The 22,782-nt window shown below is 42.0% G+C and overlaps 3 protein-coding genes across 4 annotated transcripts; all 3 read right to left on the bottom strand.

Annotated features, from left to right (window-relative positions):
* Positions 1-4,829: 4,829 nt before the first annotated feature.
* On the bottom strand, positions 4,830-11,364 carry LOC109638785 (uncharacterized). Of its 2 annotated transcripts, XM_069511069.1 has the most exons (7): positions 11,163-11,364; positions 10,569-10,873; positions 9,503-9,563; positions 9,238-9,292; positions 9,123-9,153; positions 5,869-6,841; positions 5,142-5,784 (listed from the first exon to the last, which is right to left on the bottom strand). In XM_069511069.1, the coding sequence occupies exons 1-7, from the start codon at positions 11,242-11,244 to the stop codon at positions 5,519-5,521; spliced, it is 1,773 nt and encodes a 590-aa protein (XP_069367170.1). In that variant the 5' UTR covers positions 11,245-11,364; the 3' UTR covers positions 5,142-5,518. The 2 variants fall into 2 exon arrangements, with proteins under 2 accessions (XP_069367169.1, XP_069367170.1); XM_069511068.1 differs by having other exon boundaries at positions 4,830-6,841.
* Positions 11,365-12,011: 647 nt separating this feature from the next.
* On the bottom strand, positions 12,012-16,214 carry LOC138405070 (zinc finger protein 568-like). The gene is made up of 5 exons (XM_069511066.1): positions 15,735-16,214; positions 14,737-14,833; positions 14,548-14,641; positions 14,212-14,461; positions 12,012-14,013 (listed from the first exon to the last, which is right to left on the bottom strand). The coding sequence occupies exons 1-5, from the start codon at positions 16,035-16,037 to the stop codon at positions 12,745-12,747; spliced, it is 2,013 nt and encodes a 670-aa protein (XP_069367167.1). The 5' UTR covers positions 16,038-16,214; the 3' UTR covers positions 12,012-12,744.
* A 359-nt stretch (positions 16,215-16,573) lies between these two features.
* Positions 16,574-19,712, bottom strand: LOC138405071 (uncharacterized). Its single transcript, XM_069511067.1, has 5 exons — positions 19,044-19,712; positions 18,668-18,755; positions 18,519-18,582; positions 18,324-18,408; positions 16,574-18,102 (listed from the first exon to the last, which is right to left on the bottom strand). Exons 1-5 carry the CDS (start codon positions 19,497-19,499, stop codon positions 16,870-16,872), a joined length of 1,926 nt encoding a protein of 641 aa, XP_069367168.1. The 5' UTR covers positions 19,500-19,712; the 3' UTR covers positions 16,574-16,869.
* Positions 19,713-22,782: the final 3,070 nt, after the last annotated feature.

Raw genomic sequence — 22,782 nt, 5'->3', positions numbered from 1 at the left:
CGATTGCATGTTTTTTTAGCGATGCATTGAGCGTTCAGGGCCCCCCCACAGACCTGAGGTTAAATCAGCTGGATTCATCCTCTGCACACCATGAATATTTTCCACTAAACTTCATGGAAATCCAATTATTTGAACTAGTGAAACAAACACTGGCAACCCTAGAGCCACACTCTATGGCACATAGAGTGTGTAATATTTACACATTTGTAAATATGTGTATTAGTATCCGAACCATCACGGGTTTATTTATATTCCAAACCAAAGATGCAAACAGCCAAGTGTAATCATATGTATGGATATGGATCCTAAAGGGATGTGTTACTTGTGGAAATGTAACATGTCTGCATTGATTTGGAGGAACACAGTCGTCTTGACGAGATAAATGTCTCTGTCTGCGTTTAGCACTGTCACAGCCCCTTGGGGGGGGTTCTGTCACCTCAGATTTTCTTCAGGCTGCTGCTCTGCATGTGTATGTTTGTGTGTCATGGAGAGATTAACATACAGGGGTTGATAAACGTTTTTAGATTTAAATGACATCTGATGGGAGGGAACAACAAGTAAATGTCAAATCTCAAATAGAAAACATATTTACTCTCTCCTCTTGTCTGTCTCTGTTCTCATTTCCAGGCAAATGTCCCTCCAGTGAGAAAACCGTGAAAGTGTGAAGGAGAGTCAGAGGAATAATTTAAAGTTTAAATGTGTGTTGCCTTGCTTGGCATGTCTTACATTTTAGAGCAAACCATAGACATTATATAAAGATGGAGAAAGAATCTTATCATCACCTGGTGGCCGGGTGCAGTAAACCCTGCCTCCTCCATGTTATTGGATAGCACTAAATTAAAAAATCTAAGTAAACGTCTGTCAAAGATGGTTTATATCATTAAAGGTAGATACATCAGAGGCAGAGCTGATGATCTGACAAGCACAGATAGGATGAAAAAGTTGAGTGTTGGTATCAAGTTTGGATTTAAATCCAAAACTGACAACAGTATGGATTTTGAGAGGCGCTCTCGCATTAAATTTATGCTCATCTCTGACAAAGATCTAACACTTAACACAACTCAGGGAGAAAACTTGCTGACACCCTTGACGTACCTGCTGTTTTTGATTGACGATGCTGCACTGAGACTAGGGGTGTGGGGGGGAACTAATACCTGCCACTCAACTAGGCTGGATATAGCAGGAGACAAGTGATTGCACTGTTGATGGGGAAGTTCTGCACAGATAGGGGGCGGAGGGAGGATTGGGGTTATGATAAATAACGGAATATAAATGCTGTGTGATTGATAAACACCTCATGACAGTGACAGTACCGCAGTGAAACTTTACAGAGGAAGAGACGCAACAAGGAATATCTTTGCAACAACCTGCACAGATAGCAAGCAGAGCCATGTATTCAATTCTTTCGCCAAGGAGGATATTTTTTTTTCTGCTTTTGTTTGTTTCTTTCTTTCTTAGTTAGCAGGATTACGGAAAGATTACTTGACCCAATCCCTGATCCATATCGCATCCTTCCACAACATTTCATGGTAATCCGTTTCGGGGATTGAATCCTGCCAACTATCAAACAAACAGGTGAAAAACAAAAGGCCCAACAGTCCTCTTTTTTCATCAAGATCCATCCATCATTATATGCAGTCCATGCATCTAACCTTTGAGACAAAGGGTGATTGAGCATATGTCCCTAAAAGGTGACAATTATTTGAGCTCACTTGCAGATGTGATACTAAAGCAAGGAGAGCAGTGGATAAACAATGTGGCAAGCCAAGTGCATTTCAATAAACAACCAGGTAATGTTTTCTGGGAAATGATGAGGAAGAAAATGTCAGGTGGCCCAGACGGGATAGTATCGGTTTGGCTTATGACATTTAGCAAACATTGGAGTTCCCATATGGGAAACCTTCTCAAATCTGATTTCTTTAACACACACAGAAACTAAAAAGCAAAGGAGCACTGTTTGTTTGGCTACTTGTTCCTATTCTCTTTACTTTCTAATCTCTGCTCAGTTTATTTTACCACATTTCTCTCCCATAATTTTCCTGTCTAACTAACTCTGCATCTCTAAATATTGTGAATCCTCATGAGTGAATTTATACTGAGCCAAATAAATATGATCCTCACCCCGATGGCTGCAGCTCGTGCCAGAACAGTCACTGTATATTCTCCATGATGCACTGCTCATGTCAAGTCTGCCTCAAAGCATCAATCTACTCCTCTGTCAACAGAGAGCAGCTCAGATTGGTTCACCACATCATCACGCCCAGAGAGGGAGAGAGACAAGAGGACAGAGCGAAAAGAGAAAACAGAGGAGGAAAGTAATACAGCCATGATCGAACAGACGTTATATTTGTACTATGATGTTGTGATGTTAGCAAATGCATCTTTTTTGCAATCCCCAGCAGGTGTCATATAAGCTACAAAATACATCTTAACTCCCCCCTGGGATATCTGCATAACCATCCAGAGGAGTGGGAGAGACAATGAGAGAGAGAGATAATAATGTGTTCTCCTACAGGAGGAGAGAGCAAGAGCAGAGGAAACGATAAGAGGACGGAGACAACCGCAACCCAGACCAGCTCGAGTACTGTGAGAGACATGAAACTTACCACAGTAGCTGAGTGTGTGCTGTAGGAAGGAGGGCTCTGATCCCAACTAATGTTTTAGGGAAACCAGTCTGTATTTCTGGCAGAGGGAGGCCATCTAGTGGTTTTCCTGTGAATAGCAGGACACTTTTAATTTACCATTAAAATAATAGAACTGTCCTCGTGGACTAAGAGGCCATAGTTTATTAATGTGACAATTATCTCAAATCAGAGGTTTGGGATGAAATGAAGCAGTGAAAAATGTCCTTTTTGTTCCAAAAGCTCAAAGTGAACTTCTTCTTTCATTCAACCCTCAGTCCTCAATTTGTAAATGTCTCTTTTGAACATGACAAAGAAACAAATCTTTGAATGTTTGAAGCTAAATGTGAAAGAAAAGTTTTCAAGCTTCTGCTGTTTTCACTCCTGTGTTCATGTAAAAAACCCTGAGCTGCTGTTTATGCTACGAAAAGAGATACAAGTTTTTAAGATTATCATATATTATTATTATGATTCGCTGACATTCGATTAATTGACTCAGCTATAAATGAAACACTTCAACTCTTAAATATTAATCACAACATTCTGTGCTGTAAACTGGAAAATCCACAATGACTTTCTCTTTGCTGATCTTCTCAAATGATTAATATGATGAATCCGATTAATTGAATACCTACATCAGATATTTTAATACATTTGTTTTCATTTTTGCCATCACAGCACATGCATTTCATTTGTTTTTACCAAATTGCACTGTGAAATGTTCACTGATTTATAAACATCATATGGAAAATGATTACTATGGGTAAAAGTCCAATCAGACAAAAACATGTTTTCTCAGCGTCACGACAAATTGGATCTGGATTTAATCAGAATTTCATTTGGCATTCTGTCTTGTTCTTTTGTCACTTCCATCTAAAGCTAATGCATCTGAGCAGTAGATATTTACAGATGCACCACTGAAATCTACTTGTATGCTCAAACTCATCCATAAATAAACTGACAGCTTTTTACGCACCAGAACATCCCAGCAGTGCCGAGACCCGTAGCTCATTAAAAGTCAAAGACCTTATTTTGATTTCTCTTCTCTCATAGTTAGGCCAACTATCAGCATGTCTAATCCAGGAAGCAGCCGTGGGCTTAACCAGCAACAGGAAGTCACAAATCCGATGACACTTAGGAAAAACTTGATGAGCCTTGAAGCAAGCTTAACAAATGGCAAAGAGAGCAACTATAAACATGTAAGCAGGGGGTGTGGAGTTGTTCAGGGGTTCGGATCAAAGTGGGAACTGTGAAACCAGATAAATCCCCCAGATGCTTAAATCCAAAGACAGTTCTGTTGTTATTACTCCTTTGGCAGAAGACTCAACCCACAACAGCTCTGCTGGAGTTGGCCACATAGTTTCGTATGATTCAGTTCTTCAGGTAGAAATGTGAATAACCTCATCGACAAATTTCTGCAAATCTGCAAACCCTTGAAGGCCAACACCATTTATTCAGCATAAAAAAACTGCACATATTTAATATACTTGCAGCTATTTTAGGGAGAGTTTCTAAGTGTGCAATTAACAAGCAGAGACATAGGCTAGTTGATTCAAAACAGTAATGATCCCTTCAGCATTATATTTATTCATTACTCTGGTTATGTTTTTGCCCATCTGTTGCTTGTTTTATTTGTCAGCAGGACAGCGCAAAAACTACTGGACACATTTTCATTAAATTTGAATGAAAGGATGAGACGACTCCATGGGGTCACGATAGAACAGACCATGAATTATTCCCGGGTCTTCATATTAAAAGGTTTGAGCTTGTGCAATTTGATGCAGTTTGATTTAATTTAAAGGAGCAGTTGGACCTTGGCAGAGCTGTGTGTTCTACTGAGTGCCATTCTAGCTTATTTATGAATTTGTTTTTCACATTCTCATTAAACACCATTGCAAGCAGGGGCTGCTGCTCAGCCCTCTCCAGTGGGAGCGCTGAGGTTTAAATCTGATCTGTCAGGGTAAAAAGGATAGTGGGGGATTCAAGTCCGAAGACAATCTGTGATCCAGCACTGGCATCATAAAAATCATAGAACTCTCAAATGTCAGAACGCCATGAAATGTCAAAGGGAGTTTCAAAACCATCGCTCTCTTTATTTTACATCACTGTGATGGATAAACGGTTCATCTACGACTTGGTCAGTGTCTCAGTTGATTTTGATAAGATGCTGACGTGAATCCTGGGAAAAAAGCAGATCAATCCAAAATGTATGATATTCTTTTTTTAATGGGATACAATTTGGTGCCAGAACTTACAATCCAGCGAAAATACCAAACCTTCCTTTTGTGTCTACCAATTCAAAGGCCAGCGATTAAAATTCTGTACTATTGATTTGTGAACTAAAACATTTTTCTCCTTCCACTACTGGTTGAAAAATCTTGACATTTAGTTTTTCAGCTTCATACTGACAAAAAAGAAATAGCAACCAACTTTATTACAGTGCCTGTACCTTAAAACTATTTGAGTTTGATCTGTCAGTATTCATTTCACAATGCTGACTATGAACGAAGAGTATGCTTTAAAAAAAACAAAATTCTTTATTTTGTTTATTGTCTGACTCAGATTTCCCAAAGGGAGTTTGTAATTATTTTAACTTAAACTGACGTACACCCAGAGCCCAGGAGGGTTTGTGTCATTGCTAAAAGCTGCCATGACGAGCTTAATACTTAATACATCTTTCTTCTACTTTTAGCACCACTAAAAGTATTTATATTGTTGTAAAGTGATAACAGTGTAAATGAATGACCCTCATCTGATGTTTTGTTTTCATATATCTACTATATATCGATCAAGTTCTGTGTGGCCTTCTTGTCTCCTTGCTTTTCAGAACTCCTAACATCAAATTAATTAATTGATTCTGTGTATTTACAGAAATTTCAGCCCACTATCTTCTTCCTTCATCTACCCCTCCTCTTATCGCTACTCTTACACTTTTTATTTTCATTTTCTTCTTCTGGGTGAAAATCACCGTCATCGTCCTTTTTTGGTCGTCTTCTCGCTGTCCCCGTGGTCCTCTCTGCTTTCTGCTCCTGCTCCTCTTCTGAGTGGACGGATGTGTCGCTGTCCGATTGCATCCCCTCACGTTCCTCATCGCTGGCAACACCTTTCTTTAGCTTCTTTCCCTTTGATTTTGAAGTCTTCGAACACTGGTCTTCATTTTGCCCTGAAAGAACAGAGTTAAAATCTGGGTTTGAATTAGGCCTTCCTCTGGATCTCCCTGTGCGGCTCCTACAACGTTTTGGCAAACCTGTCGTGTCCTTCTGCCTCGTCTCTCCTGGGTCTTGTTTGTCTGCATTGTCAGACTCAGAACCAGCACCTCTCTTATTCTCATTGTCCTCTGCGTCACTAGCGCTGCTCACCTTTTCACTGATCTTACACATATTATGCTCATGCCCAGACCTGGACGAGTGGCAACGCTGGACATGACTCTTCAAGCTCACATTGTGATTGAAGGATTTGTCACAATGCGGACACTTGTATGGCTTCTCCCCCGTGTGCACACGCATGTGGGATTTGAGGTTGCTCGCCTGGTTGAACCCACGTTCGCACACCGAACATTTGTATGGTTTCAAACCTGTGTGCACGACAGAATGTCTCCGAAGATGATGTATATCCTTAAATTCAAACCCACAAACTCCACATTTGAACTCCCTTGACGTTCTGTGGTATGACAGGTGGATCCTGCGCGCTTTACTGGTGGGAAATATCTTTGGACAGTCAGGACATTTGTAGGGATCGTTTCTGTCCACGTGAATCTGCTCGTGTTTAAGTTTGTCCACCTTTCTTTTGAATGTAACGTGGCAGTATTTGCAAGGAATTTCATAGGTTTCACAGTGGACTCTGCTGTGAATTTTTAGAGCACCTTCAGAAACACATCTTTTGCCGCAAATATTGCAGGAAAAGGGCTTGATTTTGTGTTCGCATGTGTGAGGCTTCAGAGAGTTGAAAAAACATCCACACTCATTGCAGAGCTCGTTAATTTTGAGGGAATCTTCGTCCTCTTCGCCTTCATCTTCGGTTTCCTCCTCAGAGTCCTGAAGGAACGCCTCTTCCAGAAAAATCACATCCAATGGATTCCACTCACTGTCTGAATTCCGCCCACCTTCATCACCACTCTCCTCTTCATCCGAGGGATTGCTGTCTTTAACGGTCTCTTCATCGCTCAAAGTGATAATCGCAAAGGCGTCTGCACTGCAGGGGATGTTATCTGTTGGCATTGCCTGTGAACAAGACAATGACAAGAATGACAACCTTTAACTTTTTAAAGTCTTAACAGTGCTGAATACTACAGCCAGATAACAAAAAAGGAAGCACAAGCAAGGAACTATTTAAAGATTGTTCTTAATCAGACATTTCAAATTGTGAGGTGCACCTGCCTGGAGGAAGAGACGTGAGGCAGATTTGTGTCAGAATTCTTTTGGCTTCTCAGACTCTGTTAAACATTTTAAATGTAAGAGCAGCTCTCAATTCTAACTCTTCTACTGTAAATTATACTCACTAAATATCAAGCACGAGAGTAATCATCCTACAGTGAAGATCATGTTTATCTTGATCCTACTGTGACAACTGTATTTCATTTTTGTTGGATTATAAATAAATTCAGTTTAATCTGCAATAAAGTTATTTATGAAACTATTTTATTATTCACGGTTCTAAGAAGCATCTGGTAAAAATTCACAGCAGCAACATGCACGGTATCGTAATCATACAAAAATACTTTGATGGATGTGTTTTTGAAATGTGAAATTAATTACAGGCCTTTTACATTTTGGTTTTAATCAAATCAATCATTGATAGTTAAGATCTAAGTTGAGACAACATTTAATGACTGAAAACATGAATTCACCAAAGTGTCCTGTTTGATTTATTATAAGCAAAGTTAAGGTAAATGTGCAAAAACCAGGCAAGTCATCTGTAGTCAATGGAAAATGTACTCAGTACAGTTTAATCACAAATATCAGAGGTTAAGTAAACATAGTTTGTATTCTGATACATACTTTTAAAGTGTTAACAGCAGAAAACATTTGTTATAGAAGTCTGGTTGTACAGTTCCAGCTGCTTACGACTGAGGACTCTTCATGTCACATCGGTGCACACTTACCTGTGAAGGTTGTGACTGCTGAAGTTGATCCATTTACTAATTCTAGGTAAATAAGTTATGTTTTCGAAATGTTACTACCACCTCTAAAAACTGCAGAAATTAAGTAAAAGGTAAGAAACTGAATCTGAGAATAAAGAGAATCAAACACAAAGTTCTGTTCTGTCATCTCAGAGGAAACTGAAGGTGGTTTATCGACATCATCACATGTCGAATAATTAAGGATGTTGTTATCGAGAATGGCACCAACTATTCTGCCCCACACATGACGTCTTCCTTCTGTTGACATCAGTCATTTGATCCTTGGATAAGGTCCATTGGTTTCACATCATCATCATCATCAACTAAAGCTTCAGTCCTTCGGCCTCTGGTAGATTCGTGGATGATTAAAAAGTAAAACCATACAAAAGCCTGTCAGCAGAGAGAAATGTAATTAATTCATGAATTAGTTGGTAACAATCAGACATTATCACTTCAGAATTAAAGAATCAGATTGAATTAGACATGAAGACACTGGCACCAAGAAATCCAACATCCACAGCCCAGGAGAAATCACAAAACTGATGCAATCATGAAAATCCAATGTAGTTAACTTACTGTCTGTTTATCCTACAGTGAGTATCATCTGAAAGCTTCACTACATAACTACTTAGACTTACACACAACTTTTCACCTGATTCACTTTAGACATGCATACAGCAGTAATCACAACAAAACTCTTAACTTTAACACCTGGTTAACACATGTTAGCAGCCCTCCAGCATTGCAAAGCTATCAGCTAACTAGCTAGCAAGCATCGTAATTTACATTCACTGGGACATTAACTAGCATGCTAACAGTTTCCTCTTCTCTAGTAAGAACACATAGAAACACAGTTTTCAAATGTTTGTGGAGCACAGAGAACATGTGAAGATGTTAAAAGTTTACTCACCGAACAACTGGAGACATCGGCTCCTCGGTGTCTGTTGTTACTGAAGAACAGGCCTTAATCCCGATTAACTCAAAAATAATTTTTGTTTCAAGTCAAATTTGAATGTCAGGGCTTCCGGACACTTGTATGACACCACATGAGCAGTATGGAGGCATGTTTTGTTTCTTTACGAAGATAGGTCACTCATTTCTTCAGTTGTATTGGATTCGGCTGCTTCACTGTTTACCCCTGATACTCCAGAAGTAGATAATGAGTATTGAGTACATATTAATTTTTGGGTGAACTATCCCTTTAATCCATCTGCTGGTAACCTGGCATTGACGTGGCCTTTCCACTGGTTTCTGTATTCACACCAACGACGCTGCTGCTTCAAGGCGATCACTACCCCACAGGTGACCTTCTCCATGTCAAGCTTACAGCAACATGACAGACATTTGTGATGAAGCAACTGGACCAGGTGGGTTTCACTCACATCATATTTTTTCATCTGTACAGCTGCAGCTCTGAAAAAAATGAACAATCAAAATCAAGCTTTTTGAGCTGCATGTTTAAAAAGCAAAGACAAATGCTGAGAAATTGTAACTTACTTGTCCTTGTTCAAAACCTTTTGTTCTTGTGGTCCACATCCGGTGGTGACCACATCTGAAACATCAGGCAAACATGACACTGAGACTCTACCACTCAAAACAAAGTTCCCAACTTCAGAGAACACACAAACTCCACACATCAAGGCCCCAGCCAGACAAAATCCTGTGAGGTGATGATGTTAACTAACCGCTGAACCACCACGCCACTTCAAACATACATACCCACTTAATCTTCTAATTCCACTGTGTGGATTAAGTTTCTTACCAGTTGAGGTGTGTTTTGATTTTTCAGAGGAGGAAGAGACTTTTGTGGTCTCCACAGGCTCCTGCACAAAATCACAGGAGGAAAAACTTAAGTTAAACACAGGGAGTGGAGAGTACAACACACATTTATTTGAATGACCACACACAGCAGCTTTAAGTGACTTTATATATAAATATATGACAGCTCTGTGTGTGTGTGTGTGTGTGTGTGTGTGTGTGTGGTGTCAATGTATTCCTTATGTAATAAGTAAATACATCTAACTCTGCACGGTCACATCATGAGGACTGGAACAAAAAGCAAGTTACCATAAAAAGACCCCTTTTAAGATTCGGGTTGAGGTTTAGTCTCCAGGATATGAATGCAAGTCAATGGCATGTCCTCTGAAGTCATGGAGACGCACGACTCGAAGACATGAAATGTGGTTGGATTGAGGTTAGGGATAAAGTTCCAAACTGAATAGAAGTCAATGCAAAGTTTGGACTTTGCATTTTACTAATAAGTAGAGCTGTGCAAACCTGCAGTGTGTGTGTGTGTGTGTGTGTGTGTGTGGTCCAGGTATAACTTATGTTGTCTGTAGATCTGTCCCTATAATGTGAATCGTTTAACTTAAAAGGTGAAGACATATTTTATGCAAGAAGTAACAATGGTTAAAGTTAGAGTAAGTTAATGTAAAGTCCTCTCTCGTGTGTGTAGTGTGTGTGCATGTCTTTCTATAGTTATGAGGGCCGATTCTGGTTCAATACAAACACTGCAAGATCATTTTGGCCGGTCCTCACAATTGCAAAGGCTTGTTTGAGGATTAAGACTTGATTTTAGGGTGAGCATTTTTTTTGGGGGGGGTGGGGGATTAGGCATTCAGTTGTGATGGTTAAAGTTACGGTAAGGGGCTAGGGAATGCATTATGTCTAGGAGTGTCTTTGCAACTATAGAGAGACGTGTGTGTGTGTGTGTGTGTGTGTGTGTGTGTGTGTGTGTGTGTGTGTGTGTGTGTGTGTGTGTGTGTGTGTGAATGAGCAGGACATGGACGGTAGCAGATGTGGACCACAGATGTCCCAGCAGCACTCACCACAGACCGGGGGTTCTCCACACGGTCGCCTGGCTCAGATGTCCCGCGCAGTGATGGCACAGCGCTGCTCCTCAGCTGAACAGAGCCGCTCTTAGTTTTACCGAAGCAGTCATCAGTGAAGTGTTCTCTGCAGATGGTGATGTCGGTCCAGGACGACTCTTTGAGCCGCTGTCCGTTCACCTCGAACACAAACTGGACCCACTCCAGCCTCTTCTCTGGATCCTCCGGCAACTTGAACCGCTGCGCACCGCGACGCGACGAGCCGCAGCGGAGGACGGAGCACATCCCGGATATTAGCCTGGTCCCTGTGTGTGTAAAAACAGTATCTGGACTGAGTTGAAGTGCAGACGGCAGTGTGAACACGCTAGCTAACAGTTAGCCTTCATTAGCAGACGGCAAACGGAATGGGCGGGGACATAAGGGCGGGTTCGCTTGTTTTTTAAGCCGAGCGTATCCCGGCTGTAGCCTCAGTGTGTGTTCACGTTCAAACAGTCCCTTCGCCACCATTAGCACCTTTCTGAGACAACCAGGACGAACTCGGGTTGGTGTGGTTGGTGTGAAGTATAAAAACAGTTACATGCTCCTCAGTCATACCTCTGTGTTCGTGTCTGTGGCGGGTGGGCGGGGTCTGGGCTGTGCAGGACGGGCCTGGCTTCAGTCCCGTGAATGGGTTCATCAGTTCATCAGTGATGCTTCTTTAACTCAGAGGACATCAGAGTCATATTATTGGGACATGAACCACCCCGGCAGCAGACCCACCTGTGCGGACTGGTTTGACAGGTGGTCCCGGCCCCCCCCCCCACCCAGGTTAATGGACGGGACGGCGCATTCCTTCAGGTTCTTGACGGTTTGGTCCAACACGTTCCGCTCGTAGTCCTCCGGTCTGAAATGGAGGCTACACACCCGCAGGTTTCTAAGAGCTGCCATCGCGGTGTTCCCGCCATACTTCGGGTTATTCGCCGCCTTCAGCCACCGCCTGCAGAGGCTGGGACAGCTCACTCGAAACCGGTGATACCTCACCCCGGCAAGACGCTTCCTCTTCGAGTCCTTACACTCAGGAACAATGCAGGTCGAGACCATACTTGCCCGAGATGTTGACCCAGAACCTCTCGGTCCTACGACACCTGAGCCCCGCATCCCACCCGCCAACTACCCACCCGCCGCCAACATTTACAAACACACCCGGAGGTCTTGTCGAGATCAACCAATAGGAACGACCTGGGCGTGGCCTAGGAAGGCTAGGAGCCCAGTGCATTTTGGGTGTTGGTGTTCTTTTTAGGTTTCTAGCAATGGGCTTAACATGGATATAATGGAAGGAACTGGTGACCACTTCAGAAATAATCACTCTGGATGTGGCTCCTGTGTCCAGTTAACACAGATCATTTTCATGGACAGTATATGTCCTTGTCATGGAAATAAAAGAAACAAAAGAACACAGGCACCTCACATCAGTTCAGTTTAATCTATACTTATATTCAGTCTGATCAGTTAACAGGATTCAAAGAATCTGGAAAGTGACAAGAGATTATCCCCTAGCAAACAAAAAGTTTAGTTTGTCATCATACCTGATTGTGAGACCATAGATCTATAATGGAAACAGTCCAGTTCTGTATGACACTCACTAAATTATATTTCTCCTAAAACAACGCATGGTAATTGTTGATGAGCAACAGCGACCCCTGCAGCCACACATCGTGATTACTTGTGTTGGGCTCAGATAAAAACAGAGATAATCACTTGACCTGAGCACTGCACTGTGGATATTACCCATCATCCCCAGCTTCCTGAACCAGAAGAGCTGGCGATGTAACAAATAAAACAAACTTTGTTTAAATGTTTGATATTTTAAGGTTCCTTGCTGAAAACTGGAGTTTAAACACAAGTATTTAATAATGTCTGCATCTTTTTAACTGATCTCAAGTTCAGCATTACTCTTTAAATTGCTGGGCTTGATTCAGACAATTTAAACTGTGACTGAATGAATCAGTCAACAGACTTCTCACAGTACCCATTCATCAAAGTGACATGAAAACAGCGTTCAGGGAGAGGAGTGGGAAAGAAAGCACCGTTCCTAATCTAAGTCAGTGAACCATCAAAGTCATTTTAAAGCTGCTATTTGAAGGTAAAAAAGTTGCACAGTGTTGCTTTCACAAAAGGGGAAATAGTTTAGTGCAGTTTAATGTTCAAGCGTCTGCTCCATCTGCTCTTCCTCTTCCTTTGATTCTTCTGGGTCAAAGTCAGTGTCTGGGTCAGACATTCTGGGGCTTCCTCTTGATCTGCTTGGGCTTGATGTTACTTTCTCACTCCTAAAATCCTCCTCCTCATTTGAGTCAAAAGACATGTTGCTTTCAGGCGGCTCGTCATCGCTCTCTTCATCACTGCCCTCTGTTGTCTTTGACGTCCATGCCTTTGATTTTCCGGTCTCAGTGTTTGAACCCAGGTCTTGATTTTCCCCTTCCAGGGACAAATTCTCTTCCGAATTTCTCTTAGGCCTTCCTATGGGTCTACCTGTGCTCCTTTTGCTTCTTGGCTTTAATTTTCTCTTCTTCTGTAACGGCTCTTTTTCATCAAGCTCTTCCTCCGGCTCTGGCTCTGCCCATCTCTCCTCCGCTTTCTCCTGAGAATCAGTTGCTTCAGTGTTCACAGTTTTGCTCTTTCTGCCCCTCTTTCGTTCATGCACAGGATTGGAAGTGTGATAACGCTGGATATGACTCTTTAAGCTCACATTGTGATTAAAGCACTTGTCGCAATGCTGACACTTGAAAGGCCTCTCCCCCGTGTGCAGGCGCATGTGAGATTTGAGATGACTTGCCTGGTTGAAGCCGCGTTGACACTCAGAACACTTGAACGGCTTTTGACCTGTGTGAACCATTAAGTGTCTCTGAATAGACAGGGTACGGTTAAATTCAATCCCACAAAAGGGACATGTTAACTGCTTGGGGCCTCTGTGATCCTCCAGGTGGATTTCACGATCCTTGTTCGAGGCAAAGGTCTCAGAACAGTCAGGGCATTTATAGGGCTTTCCTTCGGTTACGTGAATCTGCTGGTGAGTGATTTTGTCCACCTTTGTTTTGAACGTTCTGTGGCAGTATTTGCACCGATGCTCATAGTTTTCGTTGTGGACTCTGCTATGTCGGTTTAGAGCAACCACACTGACACATCTCTTGCCACAAATATTGCAAGAATAGGGCTTTGCTTTGTGTTCACACGTGTGAGGCCAACGTTTACTGAAAAACTTTCCACACTCCGTGCAGAGCTCGCTGTGGTTGGGCGCGAATACGTAACAATTGCTTACATCATCATTGTCATCTTCAGTCTCATCAGATCCACTATGAAGCTCAGCAGGCAGTGAATGCTCCTCTGCCGGCTTCCAGTCCTCATCTGAATCCACAGCACCCGGATCACTCGATTCCTCCGTATGGTTCATATGATCGCTCTCCTCAGACTGTGGGTAAATCAAACCTTTTAGTCTGTGCAGCACAGTTGGAAGTTTTGAATATTACAGCCAAACAATGCATGGGTGCAAAAACAAAGTATTCATCTTGTTAGAGCCACCAGAGCAATTAACTATATACATAACTAAAATTGCAGTTTTATTTATTATTTATTACATAGACATCGATATCGATCACTGATGTCTTACCTCTGAAATTAGTTTTGTGTCGTATGTCAGGTGTTGACCTTCAACTCCTTGGACACCGACACCGATCAGGCTTTTCCACTGGTGTCTGTATTTACACTGGAGGCACTCCCGTTTCACAACGATGAGTCCGCCATGGATAGTCTTCTCCATCTTAACATTACAATCACATAAAGGGCACTTACTGCCAAACAACTGGAGGAGACGGTTTTCATTCACAACATACTTTCCCTTCATCTGGAGAAGTGAAGCTCTGAAAAATAAAGAGTTCAATGAAATAGTTAAAACAAGATCCAGGTTTTAAAACCGTAACCTGTTGTAATCCATGTAAGTACTTACTTTTCCCTGATTATATCAACATTCTTAACCTTTTTCAGCATCTGAACATAATCTTCTTCTGGAGTTTGGCTTGGCACCGGGCTAACTGGCACATCTGTAAATGTAATTTAGAGTCAATACCTCATATGATATTATTTGAGTATATATCTAACTAATTTTTTGTTAACACAACAATTTGAATTTTCTTACGAAGAGTAGTGGTATGGTCTGGTGATATTGATTCTTCAGAACTGTCGGATTGTTGTTGATCACACTGGGAATCAAATTCTGAGATTTCCACAGGCTCCTGCACGTGAACAAAAGTAGAAGCTCTTACTGGAACATAAGTAGATCAAAGTGCTCGAGTTACGTTAAGTGCTCATTATAGAGCCGGTTGTACCGAAGAGGCAAGTCAATACAAACATTTCTACTGAAATACATCATGAGATATTTATAATATAGATGTTATAATAATAAAACAGGTATTACAACACGATCAACTGAGTCTCACCATTTTCATTTCTTTTTCTATGTAGTTCAAGCTTGAGTAATTCTATTACTTAGACTGCATATTTTGTTCAATCTGTTTTTATCCCATTATCTAACATTGTAATTGTTAATAAGCTTCTTTAAATCTAATAAAGTTGTGCTTTGGCAGCACATGTGGATGTCATGCCAATAAAGCTTATTGAAATTGAAATGGAATTGATGCAGGAACAAACCCTACAGTGTCAACTGCTGCTGTCTCTAGTATTTTTGTTGATACGGTGTGTAGAGACTATAAGGCTGCACCATGTGGCCAAAAACGATATCAAGATTATATTTGAATACTTGGGTCCTCTCTACGGAGGCCACCGTGTTTTTTTACATATGACAACTGAGGTTCTCCTTCATGTTGGGAAGGGGAGGGTAAGGAGAGGGGTATTCAGCTGCAACGTGCATCCTCACCACTAGATGTCACTGAACTCTACACACTGAACCTTTAAAGACAGATGCTCCTGAGAGATGATTGTGGGTTTAAACTTTTCTTTATGAGCAGAGAAAACATTTTATCTGATGTAGATCAATCATGTGTTTGCCTCCTAACTGTGCAGGACAATGGAGAACCAGTATGTCAACATGTACTTTTGTCACATAACTATTGTTGATTATATTGCAACAGATGATTATTGATATTGTTTTCTTGCTCAGCTCTGGTTGAGACTCACCTCAGACTCAGGCTTCACCTCCACCTGCTCCTCCTCCTCCTCCTCCTCGGGCTCTGTCTTGATGCACAGTGATGGTACAGCGCTGCTCCTCAGCTGAACAGAGCCGCTCTTAGTTTTACCGAAGCAGTCATCAGTGAAGTGTTCTCTGCAGATGGTGATGTCGGTCCAGGACGACTCTTTGAGCCGCTGTCCGTTCGCCTCGAACACGAACTGGACCCACTCCAGCCTCTTCTCTGGATCCGCCGGCAACTTGAACCGCTGCGCACCGCGACGCGACGAACCGCAGCGGAGGACGGAGCACATCCCGGCGACAGGTCCAGACCCTACCCCGCTGATCGAAGAGGTCACACCGGGTTATGTTGGAGGTTCACGGGGACTGGAAGGTGGTGGTCGGACTGAGTCTCTGACCAGGGTCCACAGAGAGGAGCTACACGGCAGCCATTATTGCTAGTGATGAGGGAGGGGGCGGGGCTATACGGTTCTTCTTTTGTCGCTGACAATGTTAACTTCTAAGTTTGGGACTCCCCCTGGCGTACCGGAGGATCAGAGCAGAATCTTTATAATAATCAAATACCAAAAGTAAAAATACATCAATCATATAGCTCTCATTAGATTATAATTAAAAAACAATTATATATATAAATAATATAGGTCTCATAAGATTACCTTAACATACAGCTCTGAATAAATGACTAAACAAAACACATAAATAATACAGATTATTTTGAAAATATATATATATATATTATCTATGAATATATACTTGACAACCTTTCAAGCAGTTTACACATGTTATGATAGAATCGGAACTTTACAGCAGAAAGACACAGACATTTAACAACAGTCCAGGTTAATATACTTTTATCCAGTCAGATTCGATGGAACACACATCAGTGATTAAGATTAAAACAGGTTTTGATATGAAAGCATCAGATTCTCTGAACACGACTCATATGTCATAGTTTGTCATTTTTTAGGAAATAAGTCAATTTCTGTATGGACACCTTCTTTATATTGATTCTCTCTGTTGACAGTTATTGAAACACAATTCTCTATTCTGTTCATATCAACCACTTCATTCAGACCACCCCCTGTGCTTCCCTGACTTGTCACCTCCCGTCTGGCTGCTGTATTTTTATTTCCTTCGACCTTCTGGCTCGAAATCAGAGTTATTGTCAGAATTATTTGTTGTGTTCTTTTCAACCCTGCTCTTCTTCCCTCCCTCCCCAGCTGAATCCATGGTGTTCATGTCGCTGTCAGTCGGCTCGTTCTCACTTTCCTCGTTGCTGCATTGTGTTCTCTGTGACTTCGTCGCCTGCAGTTTTCGAGCCTTGTTGTTTGAACGTGTACGTTCCAATTGAGTTGCCACAACTAAATTAGCTGCTGCACTGCTCTTAGGCCTTCCAATGGGTCTGCCTGTACTTCTCTTTTTCGGTCTATACATTCTATCCTTCACTTCCTCTTCTGTATCCTGTTCTTCCTCTACATGGTCACACTCTGAGTCTTCACCTCTTTTTTTTAATTTACCACGAGCAACTCTACTGTCCCTTGCTCTTCCTTTTTTCTTTTCATTATTCTTGTCAAACCCAGAGCTTGATGTGTGATAGCGCAGGACGTGACTCTTTAAGCTCACATTGTGATTGAAGCACTTGCTGCAATGCTGACACTTGAAAGGCCTCTCCCCCGTGTGCAGGCGCATGTGAGATTTGAGGTGACTTGCCTGACTGAAGCTGCGCTCGCACTCTGTGCACTTATGCGGCTTTAGACCTGTGTGCACAGCCAAGTGTCTTTCAACCGAGCGGGACCAGAGGAACTCAATCCCACAGATGTGGCATTTTAAATCCTTGGGGTCTCTGTGACTGTCCAGGTGGATTTGGCGATCCTTATTTGAGGCAAACCTCTCTGAACATTCAGAACATTTATAGGGCTTTCCTTCAGTTACGTGGATCTGCTCGTGAGTGATTTTGTCCACCTTTGTTTTGAACGTGATGTGGCAGTATTTGCACCGGTGCTCATATTTTTCACTGTGGACTCGGTTATGTCTGTTTAGGGCATTCTCACTGACACATCTCTTGCCACAAATATTGCACGAATAGGGCTTCCTTTTGTGCTCGCACATGTGAGGCCAACGATTACCGAAAAACCTCCCGCACTCTGTGCAGAGGATATGGTTTATGGGGCTGAAACCATAACTAATAATTTCCTCAAAATCATCATCTTCGGTGTCCTCATCATTTGTTTTCCAGTCCTCATCTGAATCCACGTCGCCCTGATCACTCGATGTTGCTGTTTCATTCATGGCCTCATTCTCCCCCTGGTCAATGACAGCAACAATCTCAGAGAATCCTGAGTGATCTGTCGGGGCTGCCTGTGACACAATTTAAAATAAACTTTTTTAAGTCAGTAAAACAGACGGTTGAAATACAACAAGGTGCAAGGAGATGATGTGTTTTGATTTGTGAATTGAACTAATGATGCATACAACAGCATATAGTATATATAAGTGGACATTGCAGATTGGCATGTTGTACTTAATTAATCTTATTTATTATTATAGTATATCTGACTGCTGTTGCTATACCTCCTTACCTTTGTACGGTGTTGAACTTCAGCTATGGGGACACTGGCACTGAACTTCACAGCAAAGTTATCCTTCATCTTTGGAAGTGTGGCTCTGATCAATTGGAAATGAATGATAAAAAATGAAGCTGTAAAACGGTATGTAAAATGCACAAATTAAACAAGACAACATACTTTTCTCGTATCAAATCAACATTCACATACTTTGGTTGCGCCTGAGTATCTGAGGTATCCGCTGGACATGAGACACCTCTTGGGACGAGGACTCCTGAAAGTTACATTTGAAGAACACATGAGAAAATGCTTCATGTCATTTTTTTGTTATTATACTAAAATTTATTTCATTTTTGTACCTATTGAAGTCAGTCTTGATTTTTCAGAGTAGGTGCTTTTTGAAAGTTGATTACACTGAGAAGTAACTTCTGTGGTTTCCTCAGGCTCCTACACAAGGTAATAAGGGAGGGGGTTACATTGTGCTGCTTTAAAATATCCACGACTTGAGTCAAACCATGGACTGTAGCTAAAGATGGTCAACTCATCTCCACTTACTCCCGCTGTCCAAAACTGAAGCCAAAATATACCAGGTATGAGCGCTGCCATCTTTTTTGCCCATTTGGAGCCAGATTCTGCGCAGTGACATCCCACTGATCTACAAGCTCGACCAACCACAAGGAAGTCTCGGCCAAAAACTAAGATGTTTCACTCATAACTCATCATTACCAAACTTACCAGTCCTCCGGACTTCAGTGTGCGTCTTAAAGCCGCTTCATACTGCAGCCACCCACCAGGGGGCGGTCGAGACACTTTGGCATCACTTTTTGGAGGAGCTACTCCGTGGTCCCTCGTCACGCACGGTGAACACGCATCGGGTGTAATGCGCAGAATCACCGAACGTGTCGGGCTCTCCAAGTCCGGCGCACGTGTGACTGACTTCGGCGGAAGACACACAGACGGAGCCGCACCGGGCGTCAGCTGGACGGAGCCGGTGGGGGCCACATACACCAGGCAGTCGTATTTAAAATGCTCGCTACATATGGTGATGTCGGTCCAGGACGACTCTTTAAAACGCTGCTTGTTGGCTGCAGCGAGGAACTGGACCCACTCCAGCCTCTTCTCTGGGTCCTCCGGTAACTTGAACCGCTTCGCACAGCGACGCGACGAGTCACAGCCGAGGACGGAGCACATCCCGGGTATCAGTCTGGGTCTTTGGGTGGTTGTGAGTGTTTGTTACTGGAGGCACGTGCAGGGTTTCGGCTGTTTTCTCTGACACAGCCTCAACTTCGACTGTCGCTGTTGCTATAGTAGCCGTGATGGCTGAATGGGCGTGGCAGTGTGGATGGGTTCGCTCAGTGTGGTGTCACCGGCGGTGCAACTTCTCCTTCTTCTTTAGATTTGATCGGCGGTTAAAAGTGCATTACCGCCACCTACAGGACTGGCATGTGGAACGGTGGATAGAAGTATGGCAAAGAAGTAGGCATGAAAAAAGGATTTGTCCTCAGTCTGACATGGTCCCACTATAAATCTTCTTTCTTTCTTGTTTTTGTGTGATTGAAGCGTGTGCTCACTCTGAAAGCTGCACTCTAATCCTGCAAAACTATAATCCTTAAAACTGGTAAAAGGAATAAAAGCACAAACACTAATAACTGAGAAATAAGATGCAGTCTTCATCTGCAAAGTAAAAAAAAGTTTAAATATAAAAATATATTGGGGAAAAAAATGAATTAATCAATACAGAAAATTCACCATTAAAAGCCATTCTGCATTGTATGGTTTTAAATAACTATACTAACTAAATATTGGAAAGATAGGGTTCTGCACACATATTCCATGTGGAGTGATCTTCTATTTTACTGTGCAATCAATACTTAATAATGATTTTAATAACAATAGACTTAATAATAGCAACAACCAAAACAGCAATTATAATAATAATAGTTATTATTATTACACTTTTTATTGAAATTGCCCTTTTCAAGAAACACCTTTCCAAGGTCCTTCGCGGACATAAAAACAGAAAAAACATGTAGTGCATCTTAAACATGTATCATATTATTTTATAATCACGTGTTTATTAGTACATCCATGGCTTTTAATGTTGAGTTCCATATAAGTTTCAATGTGGGCAAGTGCAGATGTGTACTGCTGTACAGGCCTGGGAAGCTCAGCAGGTGTCACTGTTCAGCTACAAATAATTTTTATATCAGTCATTGGATTCTGGCTCCAACTGCTTCACACCTGTCCTCTTTGTCAGAGTGCATCCCTGTCCAGGTCAAACTCTCAAATGTTTCCTTGCAGAAGATCTTTCACATGATGATTAACTTATCGACAAACCTAAAATGCTTTATTACTTTCCATAAAAGATTATAGAAAAAGAAGGTTATCGTAAATCTCCCTGGGAAAATTATATTTACCTCGTTCAATTGATTTTATTAATCTCTGGGTAAATATATGGCTCCTGAACAAACAGGAATACCATCTTCAACAGTAGTCTTGACAGTGTAGCTCATGTTGCAGGTGTTGACAAGTTCCAGAACATCAGGACTGTACTGCTTCACTCTGGGCACAGCTCATGTATTATAGCAATGCCCCAAAATATACCCCTTTTTTTAACTCGTGGAACACATGACTTTGTGGATTTACGTTGTTGCTGGGAGTTTTCTTGCTGAGTATCTGACAAGTTATTCTGTATCTCCCCTGAGGAGGCCGGTCAATCAATCTATCTTCACACTGTCACAAAAGTCACTTGATTCTTGTGTTTATTTCTGCATGATTGTGACGTGCGTGCAGCAGCTATTGTTTATAATTTGACTGCATTAGATGAGTTTCCTCATTGAGTGTTTGGCCTCATACAGACAAGGTCAAATACCAATGTGAAGCGAGGACAATTTCCAATAACCACCTCTTTAGTCTCCTCCATCAGTGGATTTGCTGATTGTGCTGATCCTCCAGTGAGTAAATCTTCTGAGGAAAAGTGCTGTTGAACTGTCAACATCAAGATGGGGGCAACAAAACACGGCAGTGCACACAACAGTGTTGACACAACAACAAACCCCTTCCCCTCATCGCGTTTGAAGATTCAGTCATGAAAGTTCCCATGTGACTGAGCCAGAAAAAGGAGGGGTGGGGTGGGATCCAAAAAGTGTAGAAAATTTTAATTCTCTTGGAGCTTTGAGCACAAAGGAATTTGACCCCAGACTTGTGTTTACATTCTCTTTTCCCTCATCATGTAAATTCTGGGAAAGAGAGAGAGAGAGAGAAAGAGAGAGAGCTGCAGTTGAAACATGTCGACCGCCTTTCAAATTCACAGAAGAATGTTGGCAAGTCTTCACAATGTTGCCCATCAGTGAGCCAGATAAGAGCACTCAATTCATAAATAAGATTGATGGTGTTGCATACCACCAGATCCTGCTCTGTGTTTTCCCATACAAGCCTCTCTGTCAAAAGCATCCGTGTGATCTCACCAGCCCGTATCCTCTGTGTCCAAGTCCGGGCACGCTCAGGTGTTTTAACATATTCCCCCATCCGGCCAGCAAACTCAGCTGCTGCAGGATTTATCCTCCACTTGCTAAGTTGTGGAGGAGGATGATGTTTCAAAATCTTTGCCGATTGTTTGTTTAGGGCGTTTTAAGAGATATGTTTTTGATAAAGATGGACGACTTGACTGCTCCTCAGAAGTGAAGCCAAAGTGTATCAATCGCCATCTGGTGGTTAGCTGAAGTATAGGTCATAATTCCCACCACCTCCATGTTAATGGATGAGATGTGGACCAAAGGAAAAATGAATGAAGTCAAATGAATGTCTGTCATCTTAGGTTGTTCTTATCACAAGTAGCATTTACTCCATGAAACAAAATACACAATGACAAAAAATGTAATGGTTTCTTACTTGGCCCATTATTCTGCCAAGTTTTGTGGAAATCCATTCATTAGTTTGAGTAAACCTGCACAAACAAACTGAGGTGAAAACATGACCTCTGTTTGGAGATGATAAAGCAAGCGAGTACGTGTTGTATGTTTCAATTGTCATAAATCAAAGCAAACTACATCCTCAACCTTGCTTCATTTGGCAGTCACAAGTGAAAGCTTCCCTGCCGCAGCCATATTTGAGATTTCACACACGTTGCATGTGGAGAGATGGCCGGTGAACCATGTGACACGAGAACATTCATTCTCATTGTTCCACTGCGTTGCTAAGTCTCATTGTCAATGCTGCTCGAGTGCGACATTTACAGCTGCATGTGTGAGTTCATACACAAGTGTGTGTGAGTGAAACCTATCCTGAAACAGATCCCACATAACCGAGCTCTCTCGTCTTCACATCCAGCGGCATGTCCTGAAATAGTTCATAAACACCTCTGGGCGTGAGTCAAACGGGAGGCAATAAAGGGGTTTAGGAATGCAGCACATGTTGGCCAAGGTGGATGCGGCAGCACAGAGACATTTTTGAAAAGGCATTAGCGCTTAATCTC

The sequence above is a fragment of the Paralichthys olivaceus genome, chromosome 16 (assembly GCF_024713975.1).
Source record: "Paralichthys olivaceus isolate ysfri-2021 chromosome 16, ASM2471397v2, whole genome shotgun sequence".
In the NCBI taxonomy this organism is placed as follows: domain Eukaryota; kingdom Metazoa; phylum Chordata; class Actinopteri; order Pleuronectiformes; family Paralichthyidae; genus Paralichthys; species Paralichthys olivaceus.
Note: the sequence above shows the minus strand (reverse complement) of the source record. Positions and strands in the feature narration are given on the sequence as shown.

Coding starts and splice junctions, on each gene's coding strand:
- LOC138405070 (XM_069511066.1), bottom strand. CDS start 16,037: ATGTGCTCCGTCCTCCGCTGCGGTTCGTCGCGTCGCGGTGCGCAGCGG. Junction 14,834..15,734: donor AGGTGAAGCCTGAGTCTGAG/GTGAGTCTCAAC, acceptor GTTCACGTGCAG/GAGCCTGTGGAAATCTCAGA. Junction 14,642..14,736: donor AGACCATACCACTACTCTTC/GTAAGAAAATTC, acceptor TTACATTTACAG/ATGTGCCAGTTAGCCCGGTG.
- LOC109638785 (XM_069511068.1), bottom strand. CDS start 11,244: ATGAACCCATTCACGGGACTGAAGCCAGGCCCGTCCTGCACAGCCCAG. Junction 10,874..11,162: donor CCACAGACACGAACACAGAG/GTATGACTGAGG, acceptor TTACACACACAG/GGACCAGGCTAATATCCGGG. Junction 9,564..10,568: donor TGGAGAACCCCCGGTCTGTG/GTGAGTGCTGCT, acceptor GATTTTGTGCAG/GAGCCTGTGGAGACCACAAA.
- LOC138405071 (XM_069511067.1), bottom strand. CDS start 19,499: ATGTGCTCCGTCCTCGGCTGTGACTCGTCGCGTCGCTGTGCGAAGCGG. Junction 18,756..19,043: donor CACTGAAGTCCGGAGGACTG/GTAAGTTTGGTA, acceptor TACCTTGTGTAG/GAGCCTGAGGAAACCACAGA. Junction 18,583..18,667: donor ATCAAGACTGACTTCAATAG/GTACAAAAATGA, acceptor TGTAACTTTCAG/GAGTCCTCGTCCCAAGAGGT.